Source organism: Sus scrofa, chromosome 1 (assembly GCF_054392235.1).
Source record: "Sus scrofa isolate SSC_HxYL_T2T_F1_AM1 chromosome 1, Sscrofa_HxYL_maternal_Yorkshire_Landrace_v2.0, whole genome shotgun sequence".
NCBI classification, from domain to species: Eukaryota; Metazoa; Chordata; class Mammalia; order Artiodactyla; family Suidae; genus Sus; species Sus scrofa.
The window spans coordinates 122,753,073-122,767,387 of NC_139383.1; the positions used below are offsets into that span (position 1 = coordinate 122,753,073).

Below are 14,315 nucleotides of genomic sequence, written 5' to 3' on the forward strand. Positions count from 1 at the left end.
TGACAGAGCTTCATGTCCAGTGTGGGATACAGACATTATTTAATTATTTAAATAGTCCCCCAAATTAATAGGACTGAGGTGAAGTGACTGAGGCACTTGCCTTGAGTGTATAATTTAAGGCAGCTCAAAAAACTCAGCTATGAAGATAAATAATATTTTAATGCAAACTTAGAAAAATCAAAATTAAAGATCTATGATGAATAAAATATCATATTTCATATAAAGACAGACTGATTTTTTTTGCTTTGCTCAGATATGGCTCCACATGGCATGGCCACAAATCATTTTACCGGAAGAGTTAAAGGGTGGGCAGGGGCCGGATGATATATATTTGTGTTGGGTGGGATCATCTTTTTCCCTTATTCCTGAATTATTAACACTTAAACTGGGACTGGAAGTATGGGAAGAAGCTGGAAGAAGAAGAGAGGGTTTAAGTGACAGGTTGGGTCCATGCGAGAGGCAGGAAACAGCTTTGCACCGTTGAGGGAACCAAAAGATGCTTCACATGTCCAGACCCATGGTTCTCAAATTTAATGCATGTTATAAGCACCACCTGGAAAGCATTTAGGTCTCACTTCTCAGGCCTTACCCAGGCCAACTCAATAAAAATCTCTAGGGGTGGGGCTAAGACCTGGGTGGTTTTAAAACTTTCAAGGAGGTTCTGATGTGCAGCCTGGGTTGGGACGTGGTGGACGATGACGAAGTGAATGAGGACGACGAGACTGGAGGGGGACGTGGGAGCTTGCCTGGAGGCCTAGGAAGCCAGGGTAATTATTTTGGACTTTTTTCAAAGATCACCCTGGCTGCTGTGATGAGAATAGACTGAAAGAGCTTTGGATGCCACAGGAAGGTGTGGAGGTGGAAGGTCATTGCAAACATCCAGGTAAGAGAAAGTTTTTAAAAAACTGTTTGGACTGGGATGATGGCTGTGGATGTGGAGAGGTGCAGATGTGTTTAAGATGTATGGGTAAAGATTTTCTCTCATTCTGTGGGTTGTCTTTTCATTTTGTTTAGGGTTTCCTTTGCTGTGCAGAAACTTTTAAGTTTGAGTAGGTCCCATTTTTTTATTTTTGTTTTTATTGTCAATACTCTAAGAGGTGGATCTGAGAAGATGTTGCTGTTGTTTATGTCAGAGAGTGTTTGGCCTATGTTTTCCTCTAAGAGTTTTATAGTGTGGTACATATACAAAATGGAATATTACTCAGCCATTAAAAGGAATGAAATACCGGCATTTTTAGCAACATGGATGGACCTAGAAACTATCATGCTAAGTGAAGTCAGCCATACAATGAGACACCAACATCAAATGCTTTCACTGACATGTGGAATCTGAAAAAAGGTCAGACTGAACTTCTTTGCAGAACAGATGCTGACTACAGACATTGAAAAACTCATGGTCTCTGGAGGAGACAGTTTTGGGGGGGGGTTGTGCTTGGGTTATGGGATGGAAATCCTGTGAAATTGAATTGTTATGATCATTATACAGCTACAGATGTGATAAATTCATTTGAGTAAGAAAAAAAAGCATGAGTAGAACTCATAGGATTTGATGATTCTTTAATTGTGAGGGGCCAAAGGGGAGGAAACCTTATGGATGGTCCCCCCACCCACCCTTTGTCTGGTGTCAGCTATTGGGGGGTAGTGATGACATTCACTGAGCCACAGAACAGACAGCATGGGAGAAGCAGATGGGGGCAGATACGACATGATGGTCTCAGGTCTGAGCATTGTGAGCCATAGAGAGGAGGCACTTGCACCTATAGGAGAGCCTGCTACTTGGGCGGAGGGTGGGGGTGGGGGACCCTGCAGAGCAGTTCTAATGCAAGGGGGGGGGAGGGGTGTTGATCTGGATGGGTCAGAAATGAAGCCACATGGGGAGAGAGAACTGAGTAAGCAGAGAAGGAGGCCTAGAGGGTGACGGGTGCCCACCTTGCCAGGTCTGGGTGGAGGGCCAGGAGCCAAGGGGAGACTAAGAGGTGGGAGGAAAACCAGCAGGGCCCCAATAATCGAGGGTTGAGGGAGAGCATCATTTATAATACAGCTGGGCCTTTAGAGGAGCGGGAGGAACCTGGGAGCTGGGCAGAGCTAGGAAATAACAGGTGAAGTCGCTGGTCCTGAGTGGATAAATACGATCCAGCTTGGCAGGAAAGAGGACAGTCTGGAGGAATGAAGGGAAGGCGGTATAAGGCAAAAGCAGCGATGGGAGGTGTTGGGAGGGGGACATTTCCCCCCACCCCTCCTGAGTTCTTATGGCTGGACTAATAATAAAGGCGACACAACACATATTAACGGGAGAAAAAGAAACAAATTTAGTTCGTGCTCATCAAGGTCTCAAAAAATTGGACCTAAGAGATGGCCAAAGCCAGCAGCTTTTATACTTTTTAGACAGAGACACTACATTTGTGAGAAATTGACTGGACAAAGAAACTTAGGTTTGGGGAGATCAGTTAGTGAAGAATCTAAAGAGAGTCTGGGCTTGGGGTAGTTTATGAAAGAAGTAACAAGGCTGGTTTACACAGGCTTCTCAGCCCCAATTCCCTATCTTTGATGACAAGGGTGTCCTTCGACCTCCAGATCAGGGAGGGCACCTTTCACATGAGAGCTTGATTTCCTGCTTTCAGGGAGACAGGAAGGAAGGTCAGAGTGTCCCTTTTGCATTGGCTCTTTGTTAAGTAAGTTTAATTCAACATAATCAGTATGCCGTTGTGGCATATTTGAAGGCTGCCTGCCCTGAGCCTATTAGGAGGAATGAAATGTTTTTCGGGCCATTGATCACATACAGATTATCAGAAATCAAGGAGAAGTATGTCGTAGGAGATGAGGTAAGCAGGTGGATGGAGACTCTTGGGATTGACTTCTCTAGTTTGCCTCTTGCTTGTCTGTTTCCCATCCGTCCGACTTCCCTCTGATCCTGGCTGTGTGGGGAGCAGGCACTGCGCTGGGCAGCTCGGCTTCTGGCTTTGTGACCCCAGAAATATGTAACTGCTACGAAAGCTTTCACAGTGTTTGCAGCAACATTATCAAGATGAATGCTGGGGACAGGCAGCTTGGCTCTGGAGGAGAGTGCGTTCATTTTAGTGTTGAATGGAGTGCTTGTTTCCTTCTCTCTGACTTCAGGCACCTCAAAGAGCCCAGCTGTGGTGTAATTGACGCTCCATTTCTTTCCCTGTGCTCCCTTACATGGAAAAGCACAAACAGGATTTTGCCTGAAAGGCAAGATGCCAGTGTTCTCTTTCCTGAGTGGGCTCATAAATACAGATTCTTTGGAGAGAGGTGCGTACAATCAGCGTACCAGCCAGCATTTTGCATGTGCAATGAACAGATGTGGCTGCATTATTCACTTTCCCTATCTGACTTCCCTCCCAAGATGTACTTCAGAAGATGCGATGTCGATGAACACATTTTCCCAAGTGAAAATAATCTGTGCCAAGAGGAGTCATAAATGTTCCCATTAACCATTTGTCACGTTGGTTGCTTATTGATTTCTCTGCCCAAAATGTTATGACGTCCTGTGTCACTTCAATTTTCCCACTAAAGATGAAATAATTGCTAATTATATTTGGTATGAAGCTAATTCATACATGGAATGCATCACACCAGAGTAGAAAAATACTGGCTTAAACTCTGCCCTTGATTTTCTTCCTTCCTTTCTTTCTTTCTTTTTTTTTTTAATATTGCAGAATGTGACATTCATACTAAAAGTGAGTGCATGAAATACATATATATACAATTTAAAAAATGGCTATAAAAATGAACACCTGTGCCCACCAACACCTGGTGTGTCAAGGACAATGTTGCCGGCACCTGGAACTCTGGCCTGCCCTTCCTCTTTCCTAGTTTACCACAGCCTCTCTTCTGTGCTAGGGATGTTAGTGCTTTTACTTAGGACTCTACCACCTATTTCTCCATCCCAAACAATATAGTTTAGTTCTCCTTGTAACATTCTACATGCATATTTTGTGTCTGTGTAAATGCACAAACTCACAAGTGCTGCCCCCTCAGTGCCGCAAAACTGTCTGACTCTAGACTCAACCCTGATCTTGTGTGTGTAGCTTTGGTTTACCTTTTCCACTGCTAAGATCCACCCGTAAGGACAAGGCAGAGTTCATTTGTGAATTGCCAGGTGGGTATTTGAGTTGTTTCTGAAATATTCTCTGACAAGTGCATAGATTCTATAGGGTGTATAGCAACGAGTATGTTCAAAAAGTGATACTTTGAATAGCTAATGATAAAACATGTCAACCCAATGTGAACATAATCTTATTGTAAATTTTAATATTTTAGATATAATGGGAAATAGTGTTTATGTGAATATCTATAATTTCTAGGCACACACACTCTATACCTAAAAGTATGCTTGGCTATGTTTGTAGGCAAGATTAGCATCCAGGACACAATGCAACATTGATCCAGCTGTCCTTCCCCTCCCCCACATCCTTTAATTTTTTGGGTCTTTCCAAGGGAAATAAAAGTGAATCATGCAAGATCTTCTTAAACTGATTTTGTCAGAGGCTGACATCTCTTCAGGATTTTGTTTCCATGAGCCCTACTCTGCTGAAGAGCATATGAATTATGAGCTGTGTGGAGCTGAGTCTATGCAAGTGTCAGGAGAAGGTGTTGAATGGGCATTGCGTGTTCCTTTCTGAATTACTAGAAGCATAGATGCAAGTGATTTCCCACATTGGACATTTCCCTCACATGCTCTCTGATGGAGTTTGCTGGTCAAAGCATCATTATTTTATTTATTGGACAGTTTGAGATTTGATACCTAAGTCTTTGAGCTGTCCCAAGTGTTCTATTAACTTTTGTGGCAAGCATTAGAAAAAGAGGAAAATTGTACTTGCGTAGTGATTTAGTTAGTAAATGACCAGTGATTCAGTTTTCATGGTTATCCTTAGTAGTTTTAGGATAATTCTACCATTATTGTTTTGGTTCAGTAAAATAATTGTATAATTTGTGTGATGGTAACTTTTAAGTAGAATTTCTCTTCTTTTGGTGTGCTGAATTGTCTTAAAGGCTGTGTGCTTTGGGATACACAAGTGTAATTAATTGGAATTTCACTTTATGAAAGTGCTAGTTGTGTAATAAAGAAGCACCTTTCTAGTTTTAAAAAACTGATCAGAACCAACTAGCAAGGAAATATGGGAAATCTAATTTTTTTTTTTTTTTTGGTCTCTTTAGGGCTTCACCAGAGGCATATGTAAGTTCCCAGGCTAGGGGTTGAATTGGAGCTGTAACTGCGGGCTTATGTCACAGCCACAGCAACTTGAGATCCGAGCTGTGTCTGTAACCTACACCAGAGTTCATGGCAATGCCAGATCCTTAACCCATTAAGCCAGGCTAGGGATCAAACCTGAGTCCTCATGGATACTAATCAGGTTCATTACTGCTGAGCCACAACAGAAACTCCTGGAAAACTTGATTTAACTGTAAACAACATTTTAAATTAGAAGAAAAAATATAAAATGGCTCTTACATTTGTACTTATGTGCATATATTACCATTTAATCAGACATAAAATTGTGAAATTTTTGGTTACACTAATATTTGAATATAGTTATATAACATAGTTCAAAAACTCTCAGGAGTGCCTTTCGCGGCTCAACGGTAAGTAACCTGACTGGTAACTATGAGGATTCAGGTTTGATCCCTGGCCTCACTCAGTGGGTTAAGGATCTGGCATTGCCTTGAGCTGTGATGTAGGTCACAGATGTGGCTTGGATCTGGCGTGGCTGTGGCCATGGTGTAGGCTGGCAGCTGCAGCTCTGATTTGACCCCTGGCCTGGGAGCTTCTGTATGCCATGAGTGTGGCCCTTTAAAAAGAAAAAAAAAAGGAAAAAACTCAGTTCATACTAGTGAAATGTGGACCCCTTCAAATCTAAACGCTAAGCTTTATGCAATATTCTTTACATAGCTTTCATTTCCAAATGAGGCAGCCATTCCAGATAAGGAATAAAATCATTTATTTTCATATTGGGTCTTCATGAAAGCTCATCTGATCTTTCGTTTCAATTTTTTAGAGTTTGCTTCACATCTCACAAAGGTTTTCTCCTGGGTTGGGTGAAGTTGTAGATCATTCATGTTTTCTGGGCAAAATGTCATTCTGCATAGAAGACATCAAGCAAACACAGCAGTAAGTTTTGGTTGGAGCTTACTGAAGTATTTCGTCCTTTGTCAAATACTCAATTTATGTAACACATGCTATTTTAAAAAAATTAGATTTCGATGATCTCAAATATTTTCATAACTTCAGAGAAAAACAAAACCTAAGCCCATGAAAGCAATCAGTTCCCTAGCTCTACGTGAGGCCTGCTTTGTTCTCCCTTATGCAGCTCATCAAAGAAACCTGAGAGTAACTATTGTTTCTCTCATCCGCATCACTCTGTCTCCAGGGCAAACACTTGCACTTTCTTCAACTGTCCTTCACAGGCAGGCTTAGCTCCCAGCCTTCCTTCTTTGGACGCACCCCAATTTGCCAATGCCCTTCTTAAAGATCCTTGGGCATGCTGCCACTGTCACCAGCATCTGCTTGGCTCAGCCCTACACGCCCTGCCCCACCCCCTTATTTGGTTCTCCAGCCAAAGGGGACATCACTATGTGTTTTGGGTCTCTCTTGGAGACCAACAGGTAGACCACTTTGACCCTTAGTTTAGCCTGAGATACTGTTTAGTGTTACTAACTTCAGTTACATCTATTTGGGAAAAAAACAGAAGTACCCACAGAGAATTGTAGATTATGGCTTCTTCCTTCTTTTTTTGATTTTCATCTAGGGTCTGGTCTTTACTAAATCAGACTTTGAAAATTAAAAATATTATGAATAATTATGAATGCATTCTCGAAAAATTCAAATAGTAAATATATGAAGTCAAATACTAAAGATTCTCTTGACTTGTATCATTCCCCTCCCTGCTTTCATGGTTTGGTTTCTATCTTTCCAGACTTCTTTCTATGCATTTACACATATATTAATATTCACATGTAAACATAAAACTTGTATGTATTTTTCTGAAAATTTTCCTTGTCACCAAATTTTTGGAGACCTGTTCATATCAGTACATACAGATCTACTTCACTCAGAATATCTATTTCATTCTTGGATGGACCTAGAGATTAACATACCAAGTGAAGTAAGACAGAGAAAGACATATGTAATACCACTTATATGTGGAATCCAAAAAATGATACAGAGGAACTTATAAAATAGAAATAGGTTCATAGACATAGAAAACAAATGGTTACCAAAGGAAAAATGATAAATTGGGAATTTGGAATAAACAGATAAACACTACTATGTATAAAATAGAAAACTAACAAGGACCTACTGTATAACACAGGGAACTCTTATAATAAACTATAACAGAAAAGAATATGAAACAGAATAATATATATATAGAGAGAATCATTTTGCTATACACCTGAAACATTATAAATCAACTGTACTTAAAAAAAAAAAACCCTACTTCATTCTTTTCACCTGCTGTATAACATTCCAGTGTGTAGATGTATCACAGTACATTTAGCCATTTTTCTATTAATGGACATTGAGGTCTTCCCCAATGGTTTAGCATTTACAGACAGGAACATTTTTGTGTATATATATCCTTTGTGGGCATTTTGAGTATATCTCTGGGATAGACACCAAGCATAATATTCTGTGTCAATCTTCTGCATATTTCAAATTTTGGCTAATATAAGCTTCATGAAACAAATGGTTTTTTCTACTCTGTTCACTACTGTATACCTGGTACCCATAAAAGTATCTGGCATAAGATCTGGGCTTACTAAGTTTTACTGAATGAAATTCCCCTGCAGAAGCCCTATAATTTACACTCCCACAACTAGTATATGAGAATGCCCATTTCTCCACACCTTTACCAACTCTGGATGTTAGCTGTCTTTTCATACCTGCCAAACTATCATTGGGTGACCAGTGATCATTTCATTGATTTTTGTTTTGCATTTATATGATTATCATGGAACTCAAATATCTTCTCATTTTTGTTTAGCCAATCACTTTTAATGTCTTGCTATAGGACCAATATTTTCTGCCTTTGCGCTTTATCTCACCACAGACCCTCTCATCCCTGACTCTGTGGGAAGAAAAAGACCTCTCATTGAGTTTCTTCTGTGGAGGCACAGAGCAAGTCACTTACCAATTTTTTTTTTCTTGTAGTTAGCAAAGAGTTTGAGAACATGAGGTTTAATGTTTGCATCCTAGCTCTGGGATTTTAGTTTGTAGAAGGTACTCAAAAACTGGTAGTTGTTTCTAGTCATGAGATGCATATTATGATTCCTATTTATTACGAAAGGACTGAGTCTCAGGAGCAGTTAATGTCAGAGCCTACAAAGGTGGAAGCAGTAAAATCTCAAGCTGACCCGAGGACTAGCTGATGGAGTCGCTGGATTCTCCTTCCCTGTTGCTTTGCTCACTGCCTAGCTCTCTGGGAGTGCATTTTGGCCTTCCCACAAGCCTTTTGCAGCACTGACCCAACAGCACCAACCTGAACTGTCTCTTTTCTCAGACATTCCTAGACCATGCAATATTAGATCCTTGCAATTCAAAGCGTGGTCTATGGACCAGCAGCACCAGCAGCCCTTGGGAGCTTTTTGGAGACTCTCAGGTTCCATCTCTACCTACTGAAGCAGCACCTATGTTTTAACATGATTTCCAGGTGATTTGTGTGCCCATTAAAGTTGGAGACGCCCTGGGACATCATTAGTAAAATTAATGCATCTTGTTTTCCTAATTAGGTCTGAGGTTTCTTTGTGCCAAAAGTCACAGCTCAAATTTTTGGGGTATCCCCCAGTGGTGTTGGGTACAGTGAAGACCCATAGAAGGCACTCAGTTATAACTTAAACTATAGGTCTCAGATCCCCCCTCTGCTTTTCATGATGTACCTCTGACAGCCCTGAGGAAGAGTTTGACTTGCATATATACTTCCTCGTCTGCAACTCTGCTAGATTAGAGAGTCAGATTCATGGGGGCAAGACTAACGGGGGAAGGAGCTGTTGGAAATTGTGCACAGGCAGCAAATGGGCAATGAATCAGACAAACCAAGTCAGATCTAGGCTCAGACAATAATTAGCAGTGTTCCCCAAGCTGTGTAACTTGTGTGCACCTCAGGTTCCTAATCTGCCCAGCAATACTACCCACTTCCGAGGGCCCCTGGGAAGCCTCCATCAGATAGATGATCTAGAGCACCTAGGTGAAGCCTGCAAGGCAGCAAGTCAGCAAGCACAGGGGGAGCAGGTAGTGCTGTGTTTTATACAAGCTTTCAGGTCATGCCACCTAAAATTGCCATGGCGAGCGGCCGCTAAAACCGAGGAATTACTCTCTAGCTGAGAGAATCCCGGGAGAGGTGGTGACCAGAAGTAGAGCTGTTCTAAGGGGCTAAAAAGTCACGCAAGAATAGCGAAGCTTATATAGAAGAGGAGAGAAACGGTTTAATTTTCTCAAATTGATCATGTGGTGAAATCTCTTGGCCGACTGCACAGTATACTCTTAGTAATTGCCAGGGTTTTGTATCCCAGGGAGACAAAGCCTTGGAGTGCGGTTGTATAAGGGACCGGGGCGGGGCATAAATCTGCGACGGGCCTGCTCCGCTCCTGGCAGTGAGACCCAAGGGGTGAGGGAGGAGAGCAGTTCAGAGGCAGGCGAGAGGATCGTGCTGTTTGCTCTCCATCACTGCTAGAGACCAGCCCCAGTGCAAACCCGCTGCTCAGCAAAGGGCGGTGGGAACAGAGACTGACCTTCCTGAATACAGTGGGAGGAGCTAGGAAAGGGTCTGGGGAACTGCACAGCCACAGAAAAGCACGGTTGCCGTGGTACCATATATTGGACCTTCCTTTTCTCTGTAGAGAGGACTGAGGCAGCTGGACACCCTTTTGTTTGTTTTGCCTTTTAGGACGTACCAGTGGTATATGGAAGTTCCCAGGCTAGGGTTCGAATCGGAGCTGCAGCCACAGCAACACCAGATGCGAGCTGCTTCTGCGACCTACACCACAGGCAATGCCAGATCCTTAACCCACTGAATGAGGCCAGGGGTGGAACCCTTGTCCTCATGAATACTAGTTGGGTTTGTTACCGCTGAGCCAGATGGGAACTCCTGAACGTCCTTTATTTATTTTATTATTTTTTTTCTTTTTTCTTTGCTCCCTACCCACACCCAACCCCTTCTTGTCCCCAGGGACTGTGGGCCAAGAAAGGTGTTTAGTCACACAGAGCTGCGTTTTCTGAAGGTAATCCATTGGTGCACATCAGAATTTCTTAGGGCTCTTCTTAGCTACTGTGCAGTCCTTCACAGAACACAGCCAACCAGAGGCTCTCCAGGTGGATCTGGGAATTCTGCAGGTTTAGTATGCTTCCTGATTGTCCCCTGGCACTCTACGATTTGAAAGGCACCACTGTAGTGTGAGCTTTTGAGACTGTGGACTGTTAAAGCATTTCTCAGGGTGAACAACAAAGAAGAAATGTCACATCTAGGTCCTTGCTGCTTAGAGTGTGGTCCTTGGACCAGCAGCACCAACATCACCTGGAAAAGTTTGAAAAGCACTGGACTAGTGGGAGGTTCTCAAATTCCACGGGCAGGTAGCTGTTAATGGTGAGCAGAGGAAAGAGGCTAGAATGGGAATCAGAAGACCTGGGTACAAATCCTGGCCCTTCCACCTATAGCTTTGTGAACTCAGGATGGTCATTTCACCTTTCTAAGCATCTGTATGCCATCGTTAGGACATACTAATGCCCACTTCATAAGATAAATGCAAGCATTAAATTGCGAAAGTGCTGGCCTAGGTAGATGCTTAACATATATTAGGAGGAGGCTGAAAGAGCACTTACCTTTGCTGGGTTTCTCCTGCTTTGACTTTGATGCTCTTCAGAACAAGGCCTGAGTAGACAGGCTCTCTTCCCCATGGAATTATGATTTGGACCGTGTTCCAGACATTGGCCCACGCTGCACTGTTTTCCCACTTGAACTTGATCATGATCAGCTCACCAATATCCACATCCAACGTGATAAGAAAGGAATAGGTTTTATTACTAATAATTCCTTTGCTCCTTGAAGATACAAAGGAAAGCAGGCATAGTTCATTGATTTGTAGCCACAAATGATGCTTAGGCACATTTAGGGAGGGTTAGGTTTGCCTGAGTGACTTGGGACGATCTTTGCTGCTGCATTTCTCAAACTGATACAGGACAGACTATTAATAGATAGCAATAGAAGTGCCAGGATAGAAAGGGTTTTCCAGACCAGTAATATTGGGAGAAATACCTTATTTTCTGTGTTAGCATATTAAAAAGGCTCTGAGAGTTCTGCTGTAATGAATCTACTTAAATTTGTTTAGCTTGGGCTTCTTCATCTCTGGGTTAACAAATCAGGAAAATTGCCCCCAAAGAGATGGCAGGGCTTCAGCCACAGCCTCTGGACAAGAAAGCTCTCAACTGGTTTTGATCAACACATTAGAGCCACACCACAGCCTTCTCTGACAAGCAATGCTTCTTTCCTCCCCACATAAATAGAAACTTCTCTTAAAACAACCAAGAATAGCAGTAATAGAAAATCACACATTAAAAGGATGTGCCAGTTTGGAGCGAGATTTCACTATGATGTATAGTAGGAAAAAAAAAAAACTGTATTGGGGAAATAACTATTAAAAAGCAATAATAATACCTAAGGATCTGCATTTATTATTATCAGGCTTTACTCACTAATCTCCACGACATTAAAAAGTCCCAACATTGGAGTTTCCGTAGTGGCACAAAGGAAATGAACCTAACTAGGAACCATGGGGTTGCGGGTTTGACCCCTGCCCTCACTCAGTGGGTTAAGGATCTGGCATTGCCATGGCTCGGATCTAATGTTGCTGTGGCTGTGGTGTAGGCTGGCAGCTGTAGCTGTAGCTCCAATTGGATCCCTGGCCTGGGAACCTCCATATGCTGTGGGTGTGGCCCTAAAAACAAAAAGCAAAAAAAAAAAAGTCCCAACATGGACAGAACAGCTAGTAGTGCCCTTTCCACTACCTTGAACAATCTCTCAGAGATTTGGAACAGTGCAGAGGTAACGCTGGATTTAGGGTGAGACAGGTGGCTAGAGGATTCCCTTGCTTGGTGCATCACAGCTCTTCGGCAGTATGTTGTAAAGCACCAGTTAGGAATCCACCCACCCTACCAGGCTGGAAGCATCCTAAGGACACAGTGCTCTCTACATCTAGGGCAGAGAACCAACAAGCCCTTTGCTGAATGAGTCAGGGTGATGATCAGAGGTTCTAAGCTGGAGGCAATTTGGGGGAAACTGAGGATTATGATGGGAGTGGTGAAGGTTAGTTCCACTTTCCAAGGAGAGCCCATGATAATGGTGGAAATGGTGAGACAAAGCAGCATGGCATGAGGCCACTGCACGTATTGTGAGCAGGTGTGTAGCAGAGCGGAGAACAGGTGGGGAGGCCGGCACTGCAGGCTGATCTTGATGGGAATTTTGTGCCAAGGTGAGTGACACCAGTTTTATTTCTGGGTTATGGTTTGCAGCACCCACTGGAAAGGTGTGCAGGGCCTTCCTGGGCACCCCTGCTCTAGCCCTCACCCACTTGGATCTTCTTCTTGGACTGTAGACACAGGCAGCCACCTCTGGCTGCCCTCTCCATTCTGCCTCTGTCACACTGGGCCCATCACCAACACGGGTGGCAGCAACAGAGACCCATCTTTGGGAATGGGTGAGACTGAGGAGGGGTGACAAGGCACTGGCCTGTGGATGTTCCATCTGGCAGGGTGTTTGGGGCAGTCATATGGGCTGAGAAAAGTAAATTATGTCTAGTCTGACCCTTGAAAAGCAGTCTACTCAGACCCTGTGAGCAACTCAAGGCTGTCCTCATCATGGATGGGCTGCTCTGCATACTCACAGAGTGATGGGAATTTTCTGCATTTCCTCTTTAGTTCCAAGGAGTGACATGGAAAAAGCTGGTTCTACTGGTTTCTCAGTTTGGTTGATGAACTGGATCTTGAACTGGTAATGATAAACTAGAGGGAGACAGGATGGAGAGGAAAAGAGAATTTAAGCAGGAATTTTTAAAATGAACGGACTCATCTATAACATTTAAAAATTGAAAAGGGAGGAGTTCTTCTGTGGCTCAGAATTAAGGACCTGGCATTGTCACTGCAGCTGCTCAGGTCAGGTTTGATCCCTGGCCTGGGATCTTCCATGTGCCATGGGCACAGCCAAAAAAAAAAAAAAAAAAAAAACCACCAAAAAAACTCAAAATAAAAAAAAAGCAGAGGAAATAGTATAGATGAAGAGATGTCCTGGTTTTTTTCTTGGTGGTGGGATTATGAATGCCTTTAATTTTCTTCTTTTTCCTTCCCTGAATTTCCTAAATGTCTAAGAGGACTTGTGTTTGTAATAAAATAAATATTATCCAATAAAGGAAGGCAGAATAGAAATAGAGTATATTTGGCATTCTCACCCATTTCTGGGCGTGATTTTTATTGGACTCTTCCACATATTTGCAAGGGTCCCCTTCCATAAATTAAAGGATATATTGCCTTTTAGGCAGCTGACAAATGCAAGAGAACACATGGCCATTTTTACTTTTCCCACTATATGAGGGGGCCAGTTTTTGGGTGGGGTGGCGCTCCAGCTTAGAAATAGGTCCTGACGAGCATATCTCTGTATACTGGGCAGTTCCTGGGAACAAGGTGTGTGGGGTTCAATAAGCAGCATTTTCCAGTGGAAATAAGACAAGTTTTCCTAGTAACTGGGCCTAAAATTTTTCTACCTTATCAAATGTCCAGAATGCTATTGGGAAGAAGGAAATTGATTCTTCTTGGCAGTTCCCATCGTGGCTCAGAGGTTAACGAATCAGACTAGGAACCATGAGGTTGTGGGTTCGATCCCTGGCCTCGCTCAGTGGGTTAAGGATCCGGTGTTGCTGTGAGCTGTGGTGTAGGTCACAGATGTGGTTCAGATCCTGTGTTGCTGTGGCTGTGGTGTAGGCTGGTAGCTATAGCTCCGATTAGACCCCTAGCTTGGGAACTTCCATATGCTGCACGTATGGCCCTAGAAAAGAAAAAAAAAATAAGAAAAAAGAAATTGATTCTTCTGACATACATACAGTCTCTTAATTTAACTAAGAAAGCAAATTTCTTACCATCAAACACTCTACATTGCATCTTTTCATGTGCCCATCATAACCACCCTATGAGGAGGGTATTGTTATTATCAGCTCCATATTTTAAAAAAAATTAAAAAAAATTATAGCTGACTTACAATGTTCTGTCAATTTCTGCTGTACAGCAAATTGACCCAGTTATACATACATATATA

General features: G+C 42.7%; 1 protein-coding gene and 1 long non-coding RNA gene across 9 annotated transcripts in view; one reads left to right on the forward strand and one right to left on the reverse strand.

The window, feature by feature from the left end:
* Positions 1 to 2,694: 2,694 nt before the first annotated feature.
* LOC102158936 (uncharacterized) overlaps positions 2,695 to 14,315 on the forward strand; it is a 257,286-nt gene continuing 245,665 nt past the window's right edge. For all 4 annotated transcript variants that reach the window (XR_014810690.1, XR_014810682.1, XR_014810688.1 and 1 more), the window contains exon 1: positions 2,695 to 2,822. This is a non-coding gene — a long non-coding RNA (uncharacterized LOC102158936). The remainder of the gene's footprint in view (positions 2,823 to 14,315) is intronic.
* The window catches only part of LIPC (lipase C, hepatic type), a 151,132-nt gene continuing 142,763 nt past the window's right edge, over positions 5,947 to 14,315 (reverse strand). For all 5 annotated transcript variants that reach the window (XM_021063961.2, XM_084974774.1, XM_084974659.1 and 2 more), the window contains 3 exon segments: positions 12,895 to 13,012; positions 10,838 to 11,056; positions 5,947 to 6,103 (listed from right to left, as the gene is read on the reverse strand). In XM_021063961.2, the coding sequence (XP_020919620.2) occupies positions 5,992 to 6,103; positions 10,838 to 11,056; positions 12,895 to 13,012 (449 nt within the window). In that variant the 3' untranslated portion in view covers positions 5,947 to 5,991.